General features: G+C 39.6%; 2 protein-coding genes across 2 annotated transcripts in view; both read right to left on the reverse strand.

Annotated features, from left to right (window-relative positions):
• LOC307170059 (uncharacterized protein) overlaps positions 1–23,166 on the reverse strand; it is a 179,968-nt gene that overhangs the window by 139,377 nt on the left and 17,425 nt on the right. The window lies entirely within an intron of this gene.
• Positions 748–21,316, reverse strand: LOC307170057 (uncharacterized protein). The gene is made up of 3 exons (XM_079891058.1): positions 21,192–21,316; positions 20,174–20,422; positions 748–3,843 (listed from the first exon to the last, which is right to left on the reverse strand). The coding sequence occupies exons 2-3, from the start codon at positions 20,220–20,222 to the stop codon at positions 2,468–2,470; spliced, it is 1,425 nt and encodes a 474-aa protein (XP_079747184.1). The 5' UTR covers positions 20,223–20,422; positions 21,192–21,316; the 3' UTR covers positions 748–2,467.

Raw genomic sequence — 23,166 nt, forward strand, 5'->3', positions numbered from 1 at the left:
ACTGACGGTAACAATGTTGTGCTGTTGAGGTTCACAGCCTCTCGAGGAGAAATCTGAACAAATGAGCGCAGCTCGCACAAAGAAACTCAGTGAACAACACACTGCCTATAAAAATTCAAAATGTGGAGTTTTTATATATTTAACATATGATACAGTTAAGCAACCTCACACGCCGAGTGCTGTTTACCGAATACCATCAAGATTGAAAATGTGACATTGATTTCATACAACAGTTCAATAAACAGCTAAAATTAAGTCACTTAGAGGAACCATTCCCCTTGGCAACAAGTTCTCCCTTCTTATAACACCAGTGACATCCAGGTTCCCCATTAAATTGTTTTATATTTTGGACACTGCAGTGAGCAACACACAGACAAGATTAAACACACGAACATTCAAGCTTTGTGCATTACTGTTAGACATTCCTGCTCCAGCTGAATGCATTTATCGACAAATGGCTGCATAAAATAATTCATTTTCTCCCCTCAAACAAATCTGGACAGAAGTGGTTGAAAGTGGACAAAAGAGAAAAACCAGGAGTAAACAGGAATGGGCCCTTGTATACTTGTGATCCAATTGACCAAAACGCATCTTAACACCAGCTGTAGACAAAGCCTCACAATCTTCTTTAATCCTTTTGAACATGTGATTGAAACCAAATGCGAGACATTTAAACTGACCAATCAGCAGATTACAGCTTCCCACATCATACTTTAGGTGTGACATTAGAGGCTTTCGCACCAGAGGAACCTCTTAATCTAGATAATAAAGCATCTCAATCAGCCTCTTCTTCAGCTTCCTGAGCAAGAACAGTTAGTAAAAAATATAAAGAAAAAACACTTTAAACATATAGATTATATTAAGCAAACTGATATATGCGATATTGCTCTTTGGGAAGGAACTGCATCTTCGAGTTGATATGAATATGCAATATCCTTGCAGCACTAAAGTAGAGTTAATACTATATTACAGAATTATTTCACAACCTTTATTATATACACCTCAGAAATATACTGAAGTCTGGACCTCGGTGAATTCATAACTGGATACAGCCGTGGTTGTGGCTGGTTAAAGAGCATCTTGCAGGTAAAAAAAAAATCTGAATGAATATATAACCGTGTATGAAAATACCATATGAAAAGATAATGCAGGATTTAAAATGTTTTAAAATGACATAATGACACCAATTTAGTAGATAAAGTGAGTGTTTCTTTGACTGCTCGTACAAACCGCTTTTTTTCAACATCGCGTCATTTTACGTCACACGAGGTAGATATGCTGTGCTCTGCCCAGCTCAGTGCAGAGTAGGCTGGTATTCAGTAAGAGCGGTCGTGAGTCAGTGTGTTTTCAGTAGTTTTTGTATTTCAATTTATCATCGTCATGGTACATTTTTGTGTTTGTGGAGCTTGCAAAAACTCCAGCCTGTCAGGACATCGAGTCCACCGGTTTCCTAACAAGAAAAAGGCCGGTGCTATCTTTCGTGCACCAACATCAACTGGCAAACGCAATGTAAGCGGAACGAAACTGAGCTACTCGTTATTGTGTTTGTGTGGACCGTTTATCAGTTTGGACCAGTGCAGCACGAGCCTGATCAAGCAACACTGTAACTGCGAGATCCAGTAAATAAAGCATTTGAATTCGCCACTAAAGTAATAACATCGCTGCGAGATCTAGTGAGAAATATCCACATTTCTCCGTTATTAACGGATCAAACAGCGCTGACGTGGAAACCTGGAATAAACATTGTGCAATGAATGAACGAACTATCCAGTGTCCACAGATCAGCAACATTCACCATGGCTTTACTGTAGTAACACTAACTGCAACCATGGAAGTTTGGCATTTTCCACTAAGGCCCAGTATGCATCCACCTCCCTGCAACACTGACTTTCCTCAGCTGTAAACATTGCCTCGCATTTCCCACACAAGCACCTATGGAACAAAACATGTATCATGAATAAATATCTCTGTCTCTCGATGAGAAACCACCAAGTTATATCACGTAACGTTAGTCTGGGCGGATATTAATGAGCATGACAAACGCCTGATCAAAGCTTAGTTTCAGTTATTGTAAGTTCCAATATGTTCGGTCTAACATTGATCCTGGCCTGTCCCTGCTCTCTTGGCAGCCTAGCAGGCTCATAATTGTATGGCTGTGGTCCGTCAACAATTTCCTCAGCGTCCGAAATGTCATTGCGATCCATTTTTCCCTGTTGTTTAAATCGACCGCTCTCCCTCGTGCTACGTCACGCCCATTTTCAGATGCGGAAGTAAAATTTTCTCACAAAAACGACTCCAGAAGCCACTGTAGCGCACTTGTAAGTTTTTTTTAAAGAAAATCTAGTTCCTACATTATTTTTCTATACATTGACTTGTTGGGTCTTCTAACCTGCATGATGCTCTTTCAGACAAACTAATAGGAAAGAGAGGTGGCATCGCACTTGAAAGTGCTGGAACTGAAGATAAGCTACTTAATGTGAGTTTTTGTATGTCTGTGTAGAGCAGATGAATGAGTGAAGCTCTTCCCACATGCAGTGCAGTGATACGGTTTCTCTCCAGTGTGGATCCTCTCGTGTGTCTTCAGGGATCCTGACTCACTGAATCCCTTGTCGCAGTGTGAACACTTGTAAGGTTTCTCTCCAGTGTGGATCCTCTGGTGCTTTTTCCGGGATCCTGAGTTACTGAATCTCTTGTCGCAGTGTGAACACTTGTAAGGTTTCTCTCCAGTGTGGATCCTCTGGTGCCGTTTTAAATGTTCAGCTCTACTAAAAGTCTTCTCACACTCAAAGCACATATGATTTCTTACACCAGTGTGTATTTTCTGATGAACTTGTAAATTCTGCAGACGTGAAAAACTCTTTCCACACAAAGAACATGAATGTGGTTTCTCCTGTGAATGAACTGTCATGTGTCTCTTCAGGTCTGAAGCCCACAAAAACGTTTGGCCACATTGATCACATTCATGCAGTTTCTCTCCAGTGTGGATGATCATGTGAGACTTAAGGGTTCCTTGTTGTTTAAAACTCTTCCCGCACTGATCACATGTGAATGGTTTCTCTCCAGTGTGGATCTTCATGTGTTCCTGAAGGTTTCCATGTCGTGTAAAACTCTTCCCACACTGATCACATGTGAACGGTTTCTCTCCAGTGTGGATCGTCTCGTGTGATTTCAGGTTTCCTGACCGACTGAATCTCTTGTCGCAGTGTGAACACTTGTAAGGTTTCTCTCCAGTGTGGATCCTCTCGTGTTTTTTCAGGGATCCTGACGCAATGAATGTCTTGTCGCAGTGTGAACATTTGTAAGGTTTCTCTCCAGTGTGAATTCTCTGGTGCTGTTTTAAATGTTCAGCTGTGATAAAAGTCTTCTCACACTCAAAGCACATGTGATTTCTTACACCAGTGTGTATTTTCTGATGAACTTTTAAATTCTGCAGACGTGAAAAACTCTTTCCACACAAAGAACATGAATGTGGTTTCTCCTGTGAATGAACTGTCATGTGGATCTTCAGGTTTGAAGCCCACAAAAATGTTTTGCCACATTGATCACATTCATGCAGTTTCTCTCTAGTGTGGATGTTCATGTGTTCCTGAAGGTTTCCTTGTTGTGCAAAACTCTTCCCACACTGATCACATGTGAACGGTTTCTCTCCAGTGTGGATCCTCATGTGAACCTTTAGATTCTGTTTGTTTGTGAAACTCTTTCCGCACTGACGGCAAGTGAAACATTTCTTGTCTCTTCTTTTCAGTAAAGAAATACTTTCAGTCTGTGAGCGAGTTTTAGCTCCAGTTTTGACATGATGATGTTTCTCCTCCTCTTCACTCTCCTCATTCTCCAGCATCACGTCTGAAATAATAGTTAAAAGTATCATGTTTCTGTAGCAAGGACTATTACATATATTAGATCAACTGCACAATTATCTAACATAATATTAACATTTTAAAACTATACAACAGTAATACAGTTCTGACAGTCTCTCAGAGAAATATTACATTTATTTTGTACAATGGCTAATTACTAATTAAAAATTAAAATGCTAATTAAAAATGTACAATGGCTAATTACTTGTTCATATTACAACGTTAATAAAAACGTTGTAATATGAACAAGTAATTAGCCATTGTACATTTTTGGCGAACAAATGGTGACAAACAGGAAGTGACATCATTTGAACTCTTTCTAGAGTATGATGGGAAAATAATCTCAATCATTTGTAGTGTTGACTACATTCATCAACCCTGTTACCAAAGTTACAAGATAAATAACTTTTTATTATGAAATACAACTAGACTAACTTTGGCCTTGACATTCATAGGGAATTTGAAAGTTTAAACTCTAGCCATAGTCATTTGTGCGCGGGCTATATGTATTTATATATACGATATATATATCGTTTATATCGTATTTATATATACGATATATATATAATTTCCATCTCTTCTCGTTCTATGTAAAATAACAAAATCATCATTTCCCGGGATTTCTACCAATGACTTTAATATTAATAAGATATTAACAGTCAAAACATGATAAAAACATGTCCAAATATAGTTGCAAGCAGCAATTATCAGGGCCAAGCAGAATAATATGACAAGACATGGCTGAAAGTTTCAGACCAACAACAATGAGCAATTAAAGACATTTATAGAGGATTTGAGGCGAAATGGCTGAAAAATCATATAAACAGTAATTAAAAATATGATTTAATTGATTATCACTTTCGACCAAAAGGTGGCACAGTTACAAAACTGATGTGATGTGGTCAGAGTGAAGTGAAAATGACACATACAAAGTTTGGGATAAAGCCTGAATAGTCCTTTCGGCATCATGCCTCAACTTTGCTGCTGCGCTATACGAAAACGGTTTAGTTTATCGACACGAAATCCATAACTTTTAGTCGGCATAGTCTGTAGATGATACGATTCGATCGAGAAAATCGGACAAACGGTCTAGGAGGAGTTAGAAAAAGTAGGTTTTGAAGGAAAATCAAGATGGCGGACAGGAATATCGGCCAAATAAAGTAGACAATAGCCAGATTTATTCAAAAGTTATTAGCCCTTTTGGAAATTTTGTTATAACTTTTGACCACTAGGTGGTGCTGTCTCTAATATTTTGAGTACCTTCAGGGGATGGTGTTGATGGCACATTCTGAGTTTTGTAATATTACACCAATGCATTTGTTTAGTATAGCATTTTATTTCACAAAACTGTATTGAAGTCAATGGGAATTTCATGTTTTGTTCTATTATAGCGCCACTAAGAGGCTCAGTCCCACCATTTTTTTTATGTGTCCTCAGCGTGAGCTCATTCATATGTGTGTCAATTTTGGTGAAAATATCTCAATTCGCTTCGGAGTTATAGACATTTATATGAAAAAACATGTAAAAAATGACTGACACATGACACCTTCGGACTGGGAGGGGCTAGTGATCTCAAACTAAATTCCTGGAGGGCCACAGCTCTGCACAGTTTTGCTCCAACCCTAATCAAACACACCTGATCCAGCTAATCAAGGTCTTCAGGATTACTAGAAACTTCCTTGAAGGTGTGAGTTGGAGCTGGTTGGAGCTAAACTGTGCAGAGCTGTGGCCCTCCAGGAATTGAGTTTGAGACCACATATTTAGTTGGTAGTCATATACAATTTCACCGCTAGATGGGAGTAAATCCTACACAGTGTAGCTTTAAGCATTTGGGCATTGGCATTTAACTATCGACCTATGTTTCCAAACTTCTGACGGTGGATTCGTCTCAATCGGACTAGCGGTTTCGAAGATATCGGCAAATGTTTTTTAAGCGATAAATCACAATGCTACATAAATCGTAAGACGAAACCTAGCATGTTTGGTATCGTTGGACTCGGCAAGGATTTAGGAGTCTAATGAGATGACTCTCGTGAATACAAGTCGACCACACCCAAAGTTATAAGCATTAGGGGGGAAAAATCACCACTAGGTGGCGCTGTTTCGAAACTTCTCAGGCTCCTTCAGGACATCGTGCTGATGACCCATACCAAGTTTTGTAACAATCCATTCATGCGTTCTTAAAATACAGCATTTTAGCACAAAATTCAAAATGGCCAACAGCCAAAATGGCTGGATTTTTGGATATCAGTCGACTCGGCATGTTACCCTGAATCTAACAAGACCAACTTTATGACAATATGACAAAAGTTATGGTCCAAAAGTTATTAGCATAAACGTGTGCAACTTTGGACAGTTGGTGGCACTAGAGGAATTGGTTTGGAGACTCCAAATTTGCTATGGTGACTGTTCAGACTGTCCTCTATCACTGTGCCAAATTGCACAACTTTCCCGCAAGCGGTTCTGTGGGCTGCCATAGAAGCCCAGTCAGAAGAAAAAGAAGAATTGTTTTTGGTACGCCAACAGATACAATAGGTGCCTACGCACATTCGGTGCTTGACCCCTAATTTCTGGGAATGACAGCACAGCATGTCACCTGGAGCACTATATGCGTTCATCCATCATTATGAATTTGCAGGGCAAATCTAAGATTTATAAAGTGTCAAAAAGATTACTCTTCAACAGTTTAAGTTTGTATTCGACAGATTCGACTCAACTATCTGGCTTTGGAATTTTAGAACACCAAATTTCAGAATGATTTTACATTTTATGATTTTATCAATGTTTCAGAATTTGTCCGATTATTCCAATTATGAATTAATTATTCAGACACACTTTCTAAATGCACATCTTACATTCCTAAAAATATCACTAGGAGTTTCTTCTGTAAATATGTTTACATCACAGTTTATGTTGTATAATAGGCTAAATGATCAAATGATTTTGTTCACGTCTTCTGGCAATAACCAAAACATATCGTAAAGTTTTTCAGAGAACCATTAAAGATGCGTATTATGCGACCTCATTATCTTGCAACTTACATTACCCCAACAGTCAAAATAAGCCAATTATGCCACGGATAAGGTGCAGAAAACCGCTTCACAAATAACAGAAGTGCATCTAAGTTTATATAGCCTATTATATAAAAAACACGAAACACGAATAGCAGTCTAATCCAATGGATGAACTCCAAAACATGACATGTAGTGCACTTTGTAGAGACATTTCTTCCACTTAATAGATTTTTTTTATACATTTAACATGAAAATAGCAAGTTATTTATATAATTATCATTATACTTAATTTTCCTGAACATAAGTCATAACAAAAACATCTTTCAGTGGTGTTTGAGATGGTGGTGTCAGGGTTCTGTCACTTCTATCTAGTTTATATCTTGGTTTGGTGACAGAGCTCTGACACTCCCGAGGTTCCATAAAAGACGCTTAGAAAAGCGGGAATTAAACTCCAAAACCGGACTTGAATGAGCCTAACAAATGAGTTGGGGCTAAAGTGGTTCCATGAAAGGTAATTGAAGTTCACGCAATCTCACTAATTTGATCCAGGTTTATCAAGTCTAGATAATTGCGTGTGCACGCGTTTCTAAAGCAGCCCTAGAGGTCGATCATGGATCAAATCGATCCACCATCAAACAGCGTATATTTTGTGCTGTTTTATGCATTTGTGATGTGTTTTTTTTCCCCCTCAGTGCAAAACTTACATTTTACAGTTATATTCTCCATCTGTAAATGTTAGAAAGTCATGCAAATATATCCATTTTGCTGCTAATCTTCATATTGAACAAGCGCTGCTGCACGCATGCGCGCCAAATAGGAGCGCAATAATTCTGACTAAAATATACATTTTGCTTGGAAAATTTATATGCGATATTTTATAACACCAGAAATATCTTCTAATTATAATAATTTATCTTTAGGATGTTGGATAAGTTTCAGTGAACTTCTAGCTCATTACACTCATATATTTTATACTTCTAATCAAAAAAATTGAACAGAAGTAGCCTAATTCAGGGAAGATTTTTTTTAAAGAAATTAAATATATAAAGATACAAAATATAGTTTTGGGTATAGGACCTATGCTACTTAATAAAGATGACGTATACTTATTTAGAATGCTGAGAATTACAGCTTTTAATGCAATACTTTTTTGGAGAAAGCAAGAATCCCCAGTTTTAAATGAGTAGATTTAGTTTCTAAAGTACACTATGGGGAGGATAACATGAAATTAAGAGCAAATGTATACATTTTGAAAAGATATGTGCAACTCTAAAATCAAAGAATATTCCATAAAATAAATAAATCTATATTAGCCTACATTAACTACATTTTTATATAACCCTCCCTTTTATTTATAGTTATTTATTTTATTTATTTACTTATTTAATATTGAATATTTAAATAATATTACTTGAATAACTATTAGGAATTATGTGTCATTATAAGAGTTTGATATAAATGTGTGAATGTTACATTTTTATTAATATTTATTTATTGTTTTTTGTCTTTTTCCCCTTAAATCATAAGTAAAAGTGTCTAACTATGTACTTTTTGGTTATTGTTCTAATTATGTGTTTTTTAGGCTATGTGTTGGTGGGTATTATCACAAAAGAAAAAAAGTAGAAGGAAAAATAAGGAATATTTATTGGGGGAAAATATGATGTCTTTAAAGGAACTGTCCATTTGTATAATTGTGTTAAATGTGTTTGAATTGAAAGACTTAATAAAGTACTATAAATATATATATATATATATATATATATATATATATATATATATATATATATATGCTAAAATATTTGTTATTTGGACATTAGATGTGCCTTATTTAGAATTTTAAACCTACAAGTGTATTTTTATGATAGCAATAACTGTAAAGGGACTATTGTAATGGGGTAAATCAAATGTAGGCTAATATACTGCCAATTACTAAGCTCAGATTCATCTCTGTGCTTTTGTAATCATTTATTTTTAATTTTGTGATTTTAACTTCTGCTTTAAAAAGCTTTTTTTTAGATGTGTTCTAATGTTCTTCTAATAATCATAAACATGTACTACAGCTGCCAAACAAAACCAGAGAGAAATGTATTCATAAATCTTTAAAACAATCTAATTCAATCTCGGGCACAAAACATTCAGCCAGTAAAAAAAGAAAACCTGTAGTCTGTCTGTCTGTCTGTCTAATCTCATTGTAGCCTTGTTTAAGTTGATTTTCTGTATACTGTGTATTTATTTTTGGACTAATAGTTAGTGGTGCAACGGATCATCATTGATCTGTGATCCGTTCGGATCAATATCTTCGGTTCGGCACACACGTGATCCGTGGATTGATTTATGGAAAAAAAAGCACTCCATTTGCTTATATTTGTTGTTCATTTAAACCGTTATGAACCGCAGAGAGCGTGACGCCTTATTCGCGCCTCAAGATCTCCAGACGCACGTAAACGCATCTTTACATTGACTTAACATTGAAATCACTCGCGCCATAAGCTCTATTCGCGTTTGGTGTGAACGAGGGCGAGAGAGAGAAAGAGTGCCTACGAGTGCGAGTGAGTGAGTGAGTGAGCGAGCGAGAGTGAGGTCTGCTGTCTTTTTTGGCCATTAGTTGATTTACTTGTTTTTGTGTAGGTAATACGTTGTCAAATATGTTTAAACTTAAATAAACTATCTATACAAGTAGTTATGTCTCTTTGTATTAATTTGTCCTGTTATTGACGTAATGCGCGTCATTGACAAAATGCGCAACCAGATGTTCGAATATGTGTGTTTTTTTAGAGGGAATATTCGAACGTCATTTTTGAGCAATTTTGACAGCCCTATATGACAGTGGAAACACATCAAGCATTGGTCCATGTTTGAAGGAAGTCCATATGCCTTTTTATGTTGCACTTTAAGCTGTTTTTCATTATTTATGTTAAAAATAAGATATTATGCCTTGTGCACTTTAAGTTGATTTTATATATTTTAATTTAATAATTTAAAAGTGTTAATAAAAAAAAAATTTTTTTTTTTGCTGATCCGAAAAATGATCCGATCCGTGACTCTGATCCGAGAAACGATCCGAACCGTGAGTTTTTTGATCCGTTGCACCCCTACTAATAGTGGTTAATAAAGTCCAATAATGGTATGAGAGAGTGTCAGTCATCGTGTTCCTATTGGTCCGTGTTAGAGGATCTGTGTAACAGCTGAGGCTTAGCCTGACAGTTAGCCTGCCCCGGACCAGGCTAGTTTCCCAGCATAAGTTGCCAGGGTAACTGAGTTTGAACTATTTTAAGTTTTCTTTATGAAACAGAATCCACCGACAATAAGTCTGAATAACCAAAATAAGCCTGGCTTGTATTCTAATCTTGTTTTATGGAACAACCCTCCGGTTTGTCATGTGCTTGTGGTATAGTCCTGTATGTTGTGAGCACATGGCTTGTCATGTGTTTCTTTGTGCCATGTGCTCTCCTGTCGATTGTCTAGCCCCTCCCATCTTGTTACTGATTACTGATTAATTTACCCCACCTGCCTTCCCTCGTTGCCCTCTTTTATTTGCTTCCCTATTTATTCTCCCTGTTTGCAGTCCTGTGCTGGTTCGTCATCTATGTATCCTTGTGTTCCTGTTTCCTGACATAGTTCGGTTGTATCTTGATGCCTGTCCTGTTTTCCCCAACGAGGAGTTTTTGTTTCATTTTTATTATTAAAGACCCTCCATTCCTGCACTTAAATCCTCGCTTCACTATTACTTCCACCCAGGTGACAGGTGGATCCCCCAAATGAGGTGCCGGATCGGATTTGAGTTTCAGCTTCTGCAAGAACCAATGAGGTTCATTCTCGTGTTACGCAGCACGTTTGAGCTTCAGCAAGAACCAATGCGGTTCATTCTCGTGTTACGCAGCACATTTGAGCTTCAGCAAGAACCAATGAGGTTCATTCTCGTGTTACGCAGCACGTTTGAGCTTCAGCAAGAACCAATGCGGTTCATTCTCGTGTTACGCAGCACATTTGAGCTTCAGCAAGAACCAATGCGGTTCATTCTCGTGTTACGCAGCACATTTGAGCTTCAGCAAGAACCAATGAGGTTCATTCTCGTGTTACGCAGCACGTTTGAGCTTCAGCAAGAACCAATGAGGTTCATTCTCGTGTTATGCATCACGTTTGAGCTTCAGCAAGAACCAATGAGGTTCATTCTCGTGTTACGCAGCACATTTGAGCTTCAGCAAGAACCAATGAGGTGCATTCTCGTGTTACGCAGCACATTTGAGCTTCAGCAAGAACCAATGAGGTTCATTCTCGTGTTACGCAGCACGTTTGAGCTTCTGCAAGAACCAATGCGGTTCATTCTCGTGTTACGCAGCACGTTTGAGCTTCAGCAAGAACCAATGAGGTTCATTCTCGTGTTATGCATCACGTTTGAGCTTCAGCAAGAACCAATGAGGTTCATTCTCGTGTTACGCAGCACATTTGAGCTTCAGCAAGAACCAATGAGGTGCATTCTCGTGTTACGCAGCACGTTTGAGCTTCAGCAAGAACCAATGAGGTGCATTCTCGTGTTACGCATCACGTTTGAGCTTCTGCAAGAACCAATGAGGTTCATTCTCGTGTTACGCATCACGTTTGAGCTTCTGCAAGAACCAATGAGGTTCATTCTCGTGTTATGCATCACGTTTGAGCTTCTGCAAGAACCAATGAGGTTCATTCTCGTGTTACGCAGCACATTTGAGCTTCAGCAAGAACCAATGAGGTTCATTCTCGTGTTACGCTGCACGTTTGAGCTTCAGCAAGAACCAATGAGGTTCATTCTCGTGTTACGCATCACGTTTGAGCTTCTGCAAGAACCAATGAGGTTCATTCTCGTGTTATGCATCACGTTTGTGCTTCTGCAAGAACCAATGAGGTTCATTCTCGTGTTACGCAGCACATTTGAGCTTCAGCAAGAACCAATGAGGTTCATTCTCGTGTTACGCAGCACGTTTGAGCTTCAGCAAGAACCAATGAGGTTCATTCTCGTGTTATGCATCACGTTTGAGCTTCAGCAAGAACCAATGAGGTTCATTCTCGTGTTACGCAGCACATTTGAGCTTCAGCAAGAACCAATGAGGTTCATTCTCGTGTTATGCATCACGTTTGAGCTTCAGCAAGAACCAATGAGGTTCATTCTCGTGTTACGCAGCACGTTTGAGCTTCAGCAAGAACCAATGAGGTTCATTCTCGTGTTACGCATCACGTTTGAGCTTCTGCAAGAACCAATGAGGTTCATTCTCGTGTTATGCATCACGTTTGTGCTTCTGCAAGAACCAATGAGGTTCATTCTCGTGTTACGCAGCACATTTGAGCTTCAGCAAGAACCAATGAGGTTCATTCTCGTGTTACGCATCACGTTTGAGCTTCTGCAAGAACCAATGAGGTTCATTCTCGTGTTATGCATCACGTTTGAGCTTCTGCAAGAACCAATGAGGTTCATTCTCGTGTTACGCAGCACGTTTGAGCTTCAGCAAGAACCAATGAGGTTCATTCTCGTGTTACGCAGCACATTTGAGCTTCAGCAAGAACCATTGAGGTTCATTCTCGTGTTACGCAGCACGTTTGAGCTTCTGCAAGAACCAATGAGGTTCATTCTCGTGTTATGCAGCACGTTTGAGCTTCTGCAAGAACCAATGAGGTTCATTCTCGTGTTACGCAGCTGCAAGAACCAATGAGGTTCATTCTCGTGTTACGCAGCACGTTTGAGCTTCTGCAAGAACCAATGAGGTTCATTCTCGTGTTACGCAGCACATTTGAGCTTCAGCAAGAACCAATGAGGTTCATTCTTGTGTTACGCAGCACGTTTGAGCTTCAGCAAGAACCAATGAGGTTCATTCTCGTGTTACGCAGCACGTTTGAGCTTCAGCAAGAACCAATGAGGTTCATTCTCGTGTTACGCAGCACGTTTGAGCTTCAGCAAGAACCAATGAGGTTCATTCTCGTGTTACGCATCACGTTTGAGCTTCTGCAAGAACCAATGAGGTTCATTCTCGTGTTATGCATCACGTTTGAGCTTCTGCAAGAACCAATGAGGTTCATTCTCGTGTTACGCAGCACGTTTGAGCTTCTGCAAGAACCATTGAGGTTCATTCTCGTGTTACGCAGCACATTTGAGCTTCAGCAAGAACCAATGAGGTTCATTCTCGTGTTACGCAGCACATTTGAGCTTCTGCAAGAACCAATGAGGTTCATTCTCGTGTTACGCAGCTGCAAGAACCAATGAGGTTCATTCTCGTGTTACGCAGCACGTTTGAGCTTCTGCAAGAACCAATGAGGTTCATTCTCGTGTTACGCAGCACGTTTGAGCTTCAGCAAGAACCAATGAGGTTCATTCTCGTGTTACGCAGCACGTTTGAGCTTCTGCAAGAACCAATGAGGTTCATTCTTGTGTTACGCAGCACGTTTGAGCTTCTGCAAGAACCAATGAGGTTCATTCTCGTGTTACGCAGCTGCAAGAACCAATGAGGTTCATTCTCGTGTTACGCAGCACGTTTGAGCTTCAGCAAGAACCAATGAGGTTCATTCTCGTGTTACGCAGCACGTTTGAGCTTCAGCAAGAACCAATGAGGTTCATTCTCGTGTTACGCAGCACGTTTGAGCTTCAGCAAGAACCAATGAGGTTCATTCTCGTGTTACGCAGCACGTTTGAGCTTCAGCAAGAACCAATGAGGTTCATTCTCGTGTTACGCAGCACGTTTGAGCTTCAGCAAGAACCAATGAGGTTCATTCTCGTGTTACGCAGCACGTTTGAGCTTCAGCAAGAACCAATGAGGTTCATTCTCGTGTTACGCAGCACGTTTGAGCTTCAGCAAGAACCAATGAGGTTCATTCTCGTGTTACGCAGCACGTTTGAGCTTCAGCAAGAACCAATGAGGTTCATTCTCGTGTTACGCAGCACGTTTGAGCTTCAGCAAGAACCAATGAGGTTCATTCTCGTGTTACGCAGCACGTTTGAGCTTCAGCAAGAACCAATGAGGTTCATTCTCGTGTTACGCAGCACGTTTGAGCTTCAGCAATAACCAATGAGGTTCATTCTCGTGTTACGCAGCACGTTTGAGCTTCAGCAAGAACCAATGAGGTTCATTCTCGTGTTACGCAGCACGTTTGAGCTTCAGCAAGAACCAATGAGGTTCATTCTCGTGTTACGCAGCACGTTTGAGCTTCTGCAAGAACCAATGAGGTTCATTCTCGTGTTACGCAGCACGTTTGAGCTTCAGCAAGAACCAATGAGGTTCATTCTCGTGTTACGCAGCACGTTTGAGCTTCAGCAAGAACCAATGAGGTTCATTCTCGTGTTACGCAGCACGTTTGAGCTTCAGCAAGAACCAATGAGGTTCATTCTCGTGTTACGCAGCACGTTTGAGCTTCAGCAAGAACCAATGAGGTTCATTCTCGTGTTACGCAGCACGTTTGAGCTTCAGCAAGAACCAATGAGGTTCATTCTCGTGTTACGCAGCACGTTTGAGCTTCAGCAAGAACCAATGAGGTTCATTCTCGTGTTACGCAGCACGTTTGAGCTTCAGCAAGAACCAATGAGGTTCATTCTCGTGTTACGCAGCACGTTTGAGCTTCAGCAAGAACCAATGAGGTTCATTCTCGTGTTACGCAGCACGTTTGAGCTTCAGCAAGAACCAATGAGGTTCATTCTCGTGTTACGCAGCACGTTTGAGCTTCAGCAAGAACCAATGAGGTTAATTCTCGTGTTACGCAGCACGTTTGAGCTTCAGCAAGAACCAATGAGATTCATTCTCGTGTTACGCAGCACGTTTGAGCTTCTGCAAGAACCAATGAGATTCATTCTCGTGTTACGCAGCACATTTGAGCTTCTGCAAGAACCAATGAGGTTCATTCTCATGTTACGCAGCACGTTTGAGCTTCAGCAAGAACCAATGAGGTTCATTCTCGTGTTACGCAGCACGTTTGAGCTTCAGCAAGAACCAATGAGGTTCATTCTCGTGTTACGCAGCACGTTTGAGCTTCTGCAAGAACCAATGAGGTTCATTCTCGTGTTACGCAGCACGTTTGAGCTTCAGCAAGAACCAATGAGGTTCATTCTCGTGTTACGCAGCACGTTTGAGCTCTTGCAAGAACCAATGAGGTTCATTCTCGTGTTACGCAGCACGTTTGAGCTTCTGCAAGAACCAATGAGGTTCATTCTCGTGTTACGCAGCTGCAAGAACCAATGAGGTTCATTCTCGTGTTACGCAGCACGTTTGAGCTTCAGCAAGAACCAATGAGGTTCATTCTCGTGTTACGCAGCACGTTTGAGCTTCAGCAAGAACCAATGAGGTTCATTCTCGTGTTATGCAGCACGTTTGAGCTTCAGCAAGAACCAATGAGGTTCATTCTCGTGTTACGCAGCACGTTTGAGCTTCAGCAAGAACCAATGAGGTTCATTCTCGTGTTACGCAGCACGTTTGAGCTTCAGCAAGAACCAATGAGGTTCATTCTCGTGTTACGCAGCACGTTTGAGCTTCAGCAAGAACCAATGAGGTTCATTCTCGTGTTACGCAGCACGTTTGAGCTTCAGCAAGAACCAATGAGGTTCATTCTCGTGTTACGCAGCACGTTTGAGCTTCAGCAAGAACCAATGAGGTTCATTCTCGTGTTACGCAGCACGTTTGAGCTTCAGCAAGAACCAATGAGGTTAATTCTCGTGTTACGCAGCACGTTTGAGCTTCAGCAAGAACCAATGAGATTCATTCTCGTGTTACGCAGCACGTTTGAGCTTCAGCAAGAACCAATGAGCTTCAGCAAGAACCAATGAGATTCATTCTCGTGTTACGCAGCACGTTTGAGCTTCTGCAAGAACCAATGAGATTCATTCTCGTGTTACGCAGCACATTTGAGCTTCTGCAAGAACCAATGAGGTTCATTCTCATGTTACGCAGCACGTTTGAGCTTCAGCAAGAACCAATGAGGTTCATTCTCGTGTTACGCAGCACGTTTGAGCTTCAGCAAGAACCAATGAGGTTCATTCTCGTGTTACGCAGCACGTTTGAGCTTCTGCAAGAACCAATGAGGTTCATTCTCGTGTTACGCAGCACGTTTGAGCTTCAGCAAGAACCAATGAGGTTCATTCTCGTGTTACGCAGCACGTTTGAGCTCTTGCAAGAACCAATGAGGTTCATTCTCGTGTTACGCAGCACGTTTGAGCTTCTGCAAGAACCAATGAGGTTCATTCTCGTGTTACGCAGCTGCAAGAACCAATGAGGTTCATTCTCGTGTTACGCAGCACGTTTGAGCTTCTGCAAGAACCAATGAGGTTCATTCTCGTGTTACGCAGCACGTTTGAGCTTCAGCAAGAACCAATGAGGTTCATTCTCGTGTTACGCAGCACGTTTGAGCTTCAGCAAGAACCAATGAGGTTCATTCTCGTGTTACGCAGCACGTTTGAGCTTCAGCAAGAACCAATGAGGTTCATTCTCGTGTTACGCAGCACGTTTGAGCTTCAGCAAGAACCAATGAGGTTCATTCTCGTGTTACGCAGCACGTTTGAGCTTCAGCAAGAACCAATGAGGTTCATTCTCGTGTTACGCAGCACGTTTGAGCTTCAGCAAGAACCAATGAGGTTCATTCTCGTGTTACGCAGCACGTTTGAGCTTCAGCAAGAACCAATGAGGTTCATTCTCGTGTTACGCAGCACGTTTGAGCTTCAGCAAGAACCAATGAGGTTCATTCTCGTGTTACGCAGCACGTTTGAGCTTCTGCAAGAACCAATGAGGTTCATTCTCGTGTTACGCAGCACGTTTGAGCTTCAGCAAGAACCAATGAGGTTCATTCTCGTGTTACGCAGCACGTTTGAGCTTCAGCAAGAACCAATGAGGTTCATTCTCGTGTTACGCAGCACGTTTGAGCTTCAGCAAGAACCAATGAGGTTCATTCTCATGTTACGCAGCACGTTTGAGCTTCAGCAAGAACCAATGAGGTTCATTCTCGTGTTACGCAGCACGTTTGAGCTTCAGCAAGAACCAATGAGGTTCATTCTCGTGTTACGCAGCACGTTTGAGCTTCAGCAAGAACCAATGAGGTTCATTCTCGTGTTACGCAGCACGTTTGAGCTTCAGCAAGAACCAATGAGGTTAATTCTCGTGTTACGCAGCACGTTTGAGCTTCAGCAAGAACCAATGAGATTCATTCTCGTGTTACGCAGCACGTTTGAGCTTCAGCAAGAACCAATGAGATTCATTCTCGTGTTACGCAGCACGTTTGAGCTTCTGCAAGAACCAATGAGGTTCATTCTCATGTTACGCAGCACATTTGAGCTTCTGCAAGAACCAATGAGGTTCATTCTCATGTTACGCAGCACATTTGAGCTTCTGCAAGAACCAATGAGGTTCATTCTCATGTTACGCAGCACGTTTGAGCTTCAGCAAGAACCAATGAGGTTCATTCTCGTGTTACGCAGCACGTTTGAGCTTCAGCAAGAACCAATGAGGTTCATTCTCGTGTTACGCAGCACGTTTGAGCTTCAGCAAGAACCAATGAGGTTCATTCTCATGTTACGCAGCACGTTTGAGCTTCAGCAAGAACCAATGAGGTTCATTCTCGTGTTACGCAGCACGTTTGAGCTTCAGCAAGAACCAATGAGGTTCATTCTCGTGTTACGCAGCACGTTTGAGCTTCAGCAAGAACCAATGAGGTTAATTCTCGTGTTACGCAGCACGTTTGAGCTTCAGCAAGAACCAATGAGATTCATTCTCGTGTTACGCAGCACGTTTGAGCTTCAGCAAGAACCAATGAGATTCATTCTCGTGTTACGCAGCACGTTTGAGCTTCTGCAAGAACCAATGAGATTCATTCTCGTGTTACGCAGCACATTTGAGCTTCTGCAAGAACCAATGAGGTTCATTCTCATGTTACGCAGCACGTTTGAGCTTCAGCAAGAACCAATGAGGTTCATTCTCGTGTTACGCAGCACGTTTGAGCTTCAGCAAGAACCAATGAGGTTCATTCTCGTGTTACGCAGCACGTTTGACCTTCTGCAAGAACCAATGAGGTTAATTCTCGTGTTACGCAGCACGTTTGAGCTTCAGCAAGAACCAATGAGGTTCATTCTCGTGTTACGCAGCACGTTTGAGCTTCAGCAAGAACCAATGAGGTTTATTCTCGTGTTACGCAGCACGTTTGAGCTTCTGTAAGAACCAATGAGGTTCATTCTCGTGTTACGCAGCACATTTGAGCTTCAGCAAGAACCAATGAGGTTCATTCTCGTGTTACGCAGCACATTTGAGCTTCTGCAAGAACCAATGAGGTTAATTCTCGTGTTACGCAGCACGTTTGAGCTTCAGCAAGAACCAATGAGATTCATTCTCGTGTTACGCAGCACGTTTGAGCTTCAGCAAGAACCAATGAGGTTCATTCTCGTGTTACGCAGCACGTTTGACCTTCTGCAAGAACCAATGAGGTTAATTCTCGTGTTACGCAGCACGTTTGAGCTTCAGCAAGAACCAATGAGGTTCATTCTCGTGTTACGCAGCACGTTTGAGCTTCAGCAAGAACCAATGAGGTTTATTCTCGTGTTACGCAGCACGTTTGAGCTTCTGTAAGAACCAATGAGGTTCATTCTCGTGTTACGCAGCACATTTGAGCTTCAGCAAGAACCAATGAGGTTCATTCTCGTGTTACGCAGCACATTTGAGCTTCTGCAAGAACCAATGAGGTTCATTCTCGTGTTACGCAGCACGTTTGAGCTTCAGCAAGAACCAATGAGATTCATTCTCGTGTTACGCAGCACGTTTGAGCTTCTGCAAGAACCATTGAGGTTCATTCTCGTGTTATGCAGCACGTTTGAGCTTCAGCAAGAACCAATGAGATTCATTCTCGTGTTACGCAGCACGTTTGAGCTTCTGCAAGAACCATTGAGGTTCATTCTCGTGTTATGCAGCACGTTTGAGCTTCAGCAAGAACCAATGAGATTCATTCTCGTGTTACGCAGCACGTTTGAGCTTCAGCAAGAACCAATGAGATTCATTCTCGTGTTACGCAGCACGTTTGAGCTTCTGCAAGAACCATTGAGGTTCATTCTCGTGTTACGCAGCACGTTTGAGCTTCTGCAAGAACCATTGAGGTTCATTCTCGTGTTATGCAGCACGTTTGAGCTTCAGCAAGAACCAATGAGATTCATTCTCGTGTTACGCAGCACGTTTGAGCTTCTGCAAGAACCATTGAGGTTCATTCTCGTGTTACGCAGCACGTTTGAGCTTCTGCAAGAACCAATGAGGTTCATTCTCGTGTTATGCAGCACGTTTGAGCTTCAGCAAGAACCAATGAGATTCATTCTCGTGTTACGCAGCACGTTTGAGCTTCTGCAAGAACCATTGAGGTTCATTCTCGTGTTACGCAGCACATTTGAGCTTCTGCAAGAACCAATGAGGTTCATTCTTGTGTTACGCAGCACATTTGAGCTTCTGTAAGAACCAATGAGGTTCATTCTCGCGTTACAGGATTACAATTTTTGGGTGAACTAACCCTTTTAATACTTAAAGACTTAATCAAACTTAAATATTTTTATATTTTAATCTGGACTACAACATGTCCTAGATATTGATTGAAAATGTTGTGAAAAAAAATGATTTTTTTATTATTGTTCAGTAACACTTTACAATAATTCATTAGTTAACAAACTGGCAATTAAATACTTCTAAAGCATTTAATAACCTTAGTTAATGTTAATTTCAACATTTAATAATACTAACATGAACTTACTATTTAACTACGATCAGTTGTATTTTTATAACTAACATTAATAAAGAATAATAACTTCTGTAACAAATGTAGCTATTGATCATTGTTCATGTTAAGGCACTAACTAACATTAACTAATAAGATCTTATTGTAAAGTGAATACCTATTGTTCTTTCTAATTCTTTTGCACTTTAATCTGTTTGAAACATTTGTTTACTTTATATTTTTGGTGTACTGCTTTATTATATTTATATGTTCAGGGTTCTTTTTGTTATAAGAAAAAAAGTTATTAAACCTGTTATAGTATAAAAAAAATTGTAACATTTCAGTATCGAGAAAATACTGTATACCGTGATAAAAGTTTCAGCAATTGTCGCAACATGAAAATTTTATACCGTCACATGCCTACATACAACTTTATCAGAAATTATAAACAGGTTTTGTTTAATTTACACCATTATGAAAATTGTTTGATTTTTGTATGTTTAATATTTATTACTAATTAATACTAATTCTTTTTCTCTACTACAAACACTAAATCTGATGAACTGCTTTATAACCTTAATGTTCTTCAGCCTCACTAATGAAGAATCAGGAATAAACACCAACCTCTTTGTTCTTCAGTGTGTTTCATTCTGCAGTGTTCTGGATCTCTCATGTTCTCACTGTCCTTCAATAAACTCTGTCTTTGCAGATTTCAGCTCTTCCTGATGGTTTGATGGTTTGATGCTCGTCTTCACTTGTAGCTGATGGGAATATTCCAGCATTTAGTGGTGAATTGCAGTGGGAGGAGCTTCACTGAAGGAGGAGGGGCTTTACTGAAGGAGGAGGAGCTTCATTGAAGGAGGAGGAACAGATCTGACAAAAATACATTTAAAAGATTAGTTAATGACTTTATTTCAATACTAATTCAAGCATTACTGTTGTGTGTATATTAGAGCTGCATGATTCTAGATAAATGGTTATTTTAAAAAAAAAACATGTAAATGAATCTGCACTATTGGGAGGAGTAAGAGTTTTTATTGTAGTGACTTTACTTTAGTTCAAGGATTCAATCAAAAACAGTAATACTGAAAAAAGTGATTACAGTCTTCTGTTTTACATTGTAAAGTGTAATTTATTCCTGTGATCAAAGCTGAATTTTCAGCATCATTACTCCAGTCTTCAGTGTCACATGATCCTTCAGAAATCATTAAGAAACCATTTTAATATCACTTCCCTTCAAGAAAAAAATACTGACCTCAAACTTTTGAACAATGCACACACACTTACACACACACACACACACACACACACACACAGTGGCCCGAGTGGTAATGTGTATGCATCATCTCACACATGCTTCCACACGAACACTATACATTTATACGAAGGACATGCATTCATTTAAGAATAACGTTTATTTCAACTTTTCTCTTTTGTCATTCACATTCATTTGTTTCAGTATAATGATAGATCATAATAGCCACACGAAACAATATTCATTAAATCATTATTGTTACATTCGCATATGTTTACATTTACAACATATTTTTATATACATCTTTACTGATTTGAAGTGCACACAAATTAGTTAGTTTGTATCTGTTACTTATATTTGTTTCTATTTTGAGTTTAAAAAGTTTACCGGTGATTTTCGGCGATGGTCCGCTGCAGCCGCATCCTGGCGTGACGAGGATTAGAGTCCGGGCAGGAACAGAGAACTGAAGCATTATTGGTTCCGCCCGGACATACCATTCGCTGGGAGTTGCCCGGGGGAGGAAGAAAAGTTTATGTCTTTATTAATTGATTCCTTTAGTTGTACATTTATGGTTTTTAATTACATTTTGATTTCCCTTATCTTTATTTAATATATATGGGCCATTCTACAGAATTGGTGCAAAGTCAGAGTTGGAAACATCTTGAAATTTTTTTGTTTTTTCCCACAAATTTTGCATGTATGCAAATTGTATAATATCCAAGGTATGCTTTTCTAGTAATTGTGCAGTTAATTCTCATATTGTATTTTCAGAAAATGCTGGAATATTTTCCTTCTCCCCAAATTTGTCACTACCGAAACACAATATTAAATAATTTATTAAGAAGGCTTATAATGACCTATTAAGATTTTGTTTACATCTACCTTATAAATATATATTTTTTCTATTTTTAAAAAATATTTTTACTGGTTAAATCAATAAAGATTATAATTTTAATAATATTTTAAGTGTGATTTATGAGATTTGTTGTATTTTGAACCCAATCTTTCTTTGTAGAAGGCATAAAGTTTATCGTACTGATTTCAAAGTTAAGGATTCATTAGTATTAATATGCATTGAACCAAACACTATCATAACATCTTAGTTGATAATTCAATATACTTTATTTTTGACAAAACATCCCATGTTACGGTAGTGACTGCACATTTTTGGTAGTGACAGTAATGTTTTGGTAGTGACCACAATAATTAGTTTGCCATGGCTGAATCAGACTGTCCACATTTTATGTTAATATAAATAAATAACTATGATGCACATATGCAGTCAGTACATATAGCAGACACACATCTGACAGTAAATATCTTATAAGAACACCTCGAGCTATTCTATACTTTGGTCTTGAGGTGCAAGTGAGAAGAGGTATGCTCATAGATTTTTCTTCCTAAAAAAACAACAACTTACAATGTAGACTCAGAACCACTTTGTTTTATTTTCACATTTTCAACATTTTGTTTATGAGTCATTCAGATAAATCTCCAGAACCACTGAACTCTGTGTGTGTGTGTGTGTGTGTGTGTGTGTGTGTGTGTTTACATAATACATTAATTTCAGAATAATTTTCCTCATTCAGATAAATCTCCAGAACCACTGAACTGTGTGTGTGTGTGTGTGTGTGTGTGTGTGTGTGTGTGTGTGTACTGGTGTCTGATCACCCTCACTGGAAGTGCTAGGTGGTGTGGAAGCCCTGCAAAATGTCTCCATCTCTTTTTGTCTTTTCACCATCATCCTGTGTCTTTTCTGTCTTTTCCTCCATGCTTTTCTGACATGTCTTTGCTCCCTGTCAGATAATTCACTGATACTCTTCAACTTTCCTTCTTCCCTTCGTTTCTTATTTCTTTCATTTTCTTTCCTTAAGTATTCCTCGTACTTCACTGGGTCTTCCCTCAACCTTTGTTTGTATTCTCTCTGTCTCTCTGTTGTAGTTTTTCTATATTTTTTAGGCATGTTGGTGTTTTATGTCATTCTCCTTGCCAAGTTAATCATAGAAATTAACATTACTGACAACAACCTTACACCTAAGCTAGTATCATGGACTGCAACCTTAAGTAATTGTAACCTCATCACATTACAGAATTTTAACAGAATATTGCATACTAAAACACTACTAAAACATACTACAGTAGTAATTATTTGCATAACTGTACTAAAATGTAGTTTATTCCTCCAAATAAAGGATTATGTGTTCCCTTTTGTCACTACCAAAACAATGTCACAACCGAAACTTCAAGAAAATGTTTCGGTTGTGACTGTTTTGGTAGTGACAATTTTAGATAACTTTTGAGCCTAGCTCGAAGATGCTAATCAGCACATGGTTAGCCATCACTGGTCAGAACAGTTGAACAC

The sequence above is a fragment of the Squalius cephalus genome (assembly GCF_949319135.1).
Source record: "Squalius cephalus genome assembly, chromosome: 13".
Taxonomy (NCBI): domain Eukaryota; kingdom Metazoa; phylum Chordata; class Actinopteri; order Cypriniformes; family Leuciscidae; genus Squalius; species Squalius cephalus.

What these genes read in the sequence shown, in the direction of transcription:
- LOC307170057 (XM_079891058.1), bottom strand. Translation starts at nt 20,222, where the DNA reads ATGAGAGATCCAGAACACTGCAGAATGAAACACACTGAAGAACAAAGA. An exon ending in ACACACTGAAGAACAAAGAG is followed by an intron (nt 3,844 to 20,173) that starts GTTGGTGTTTAT and finishes CTATTATTTCAG; the next exon opens with ACGTGATGCTGGAGAATGAG.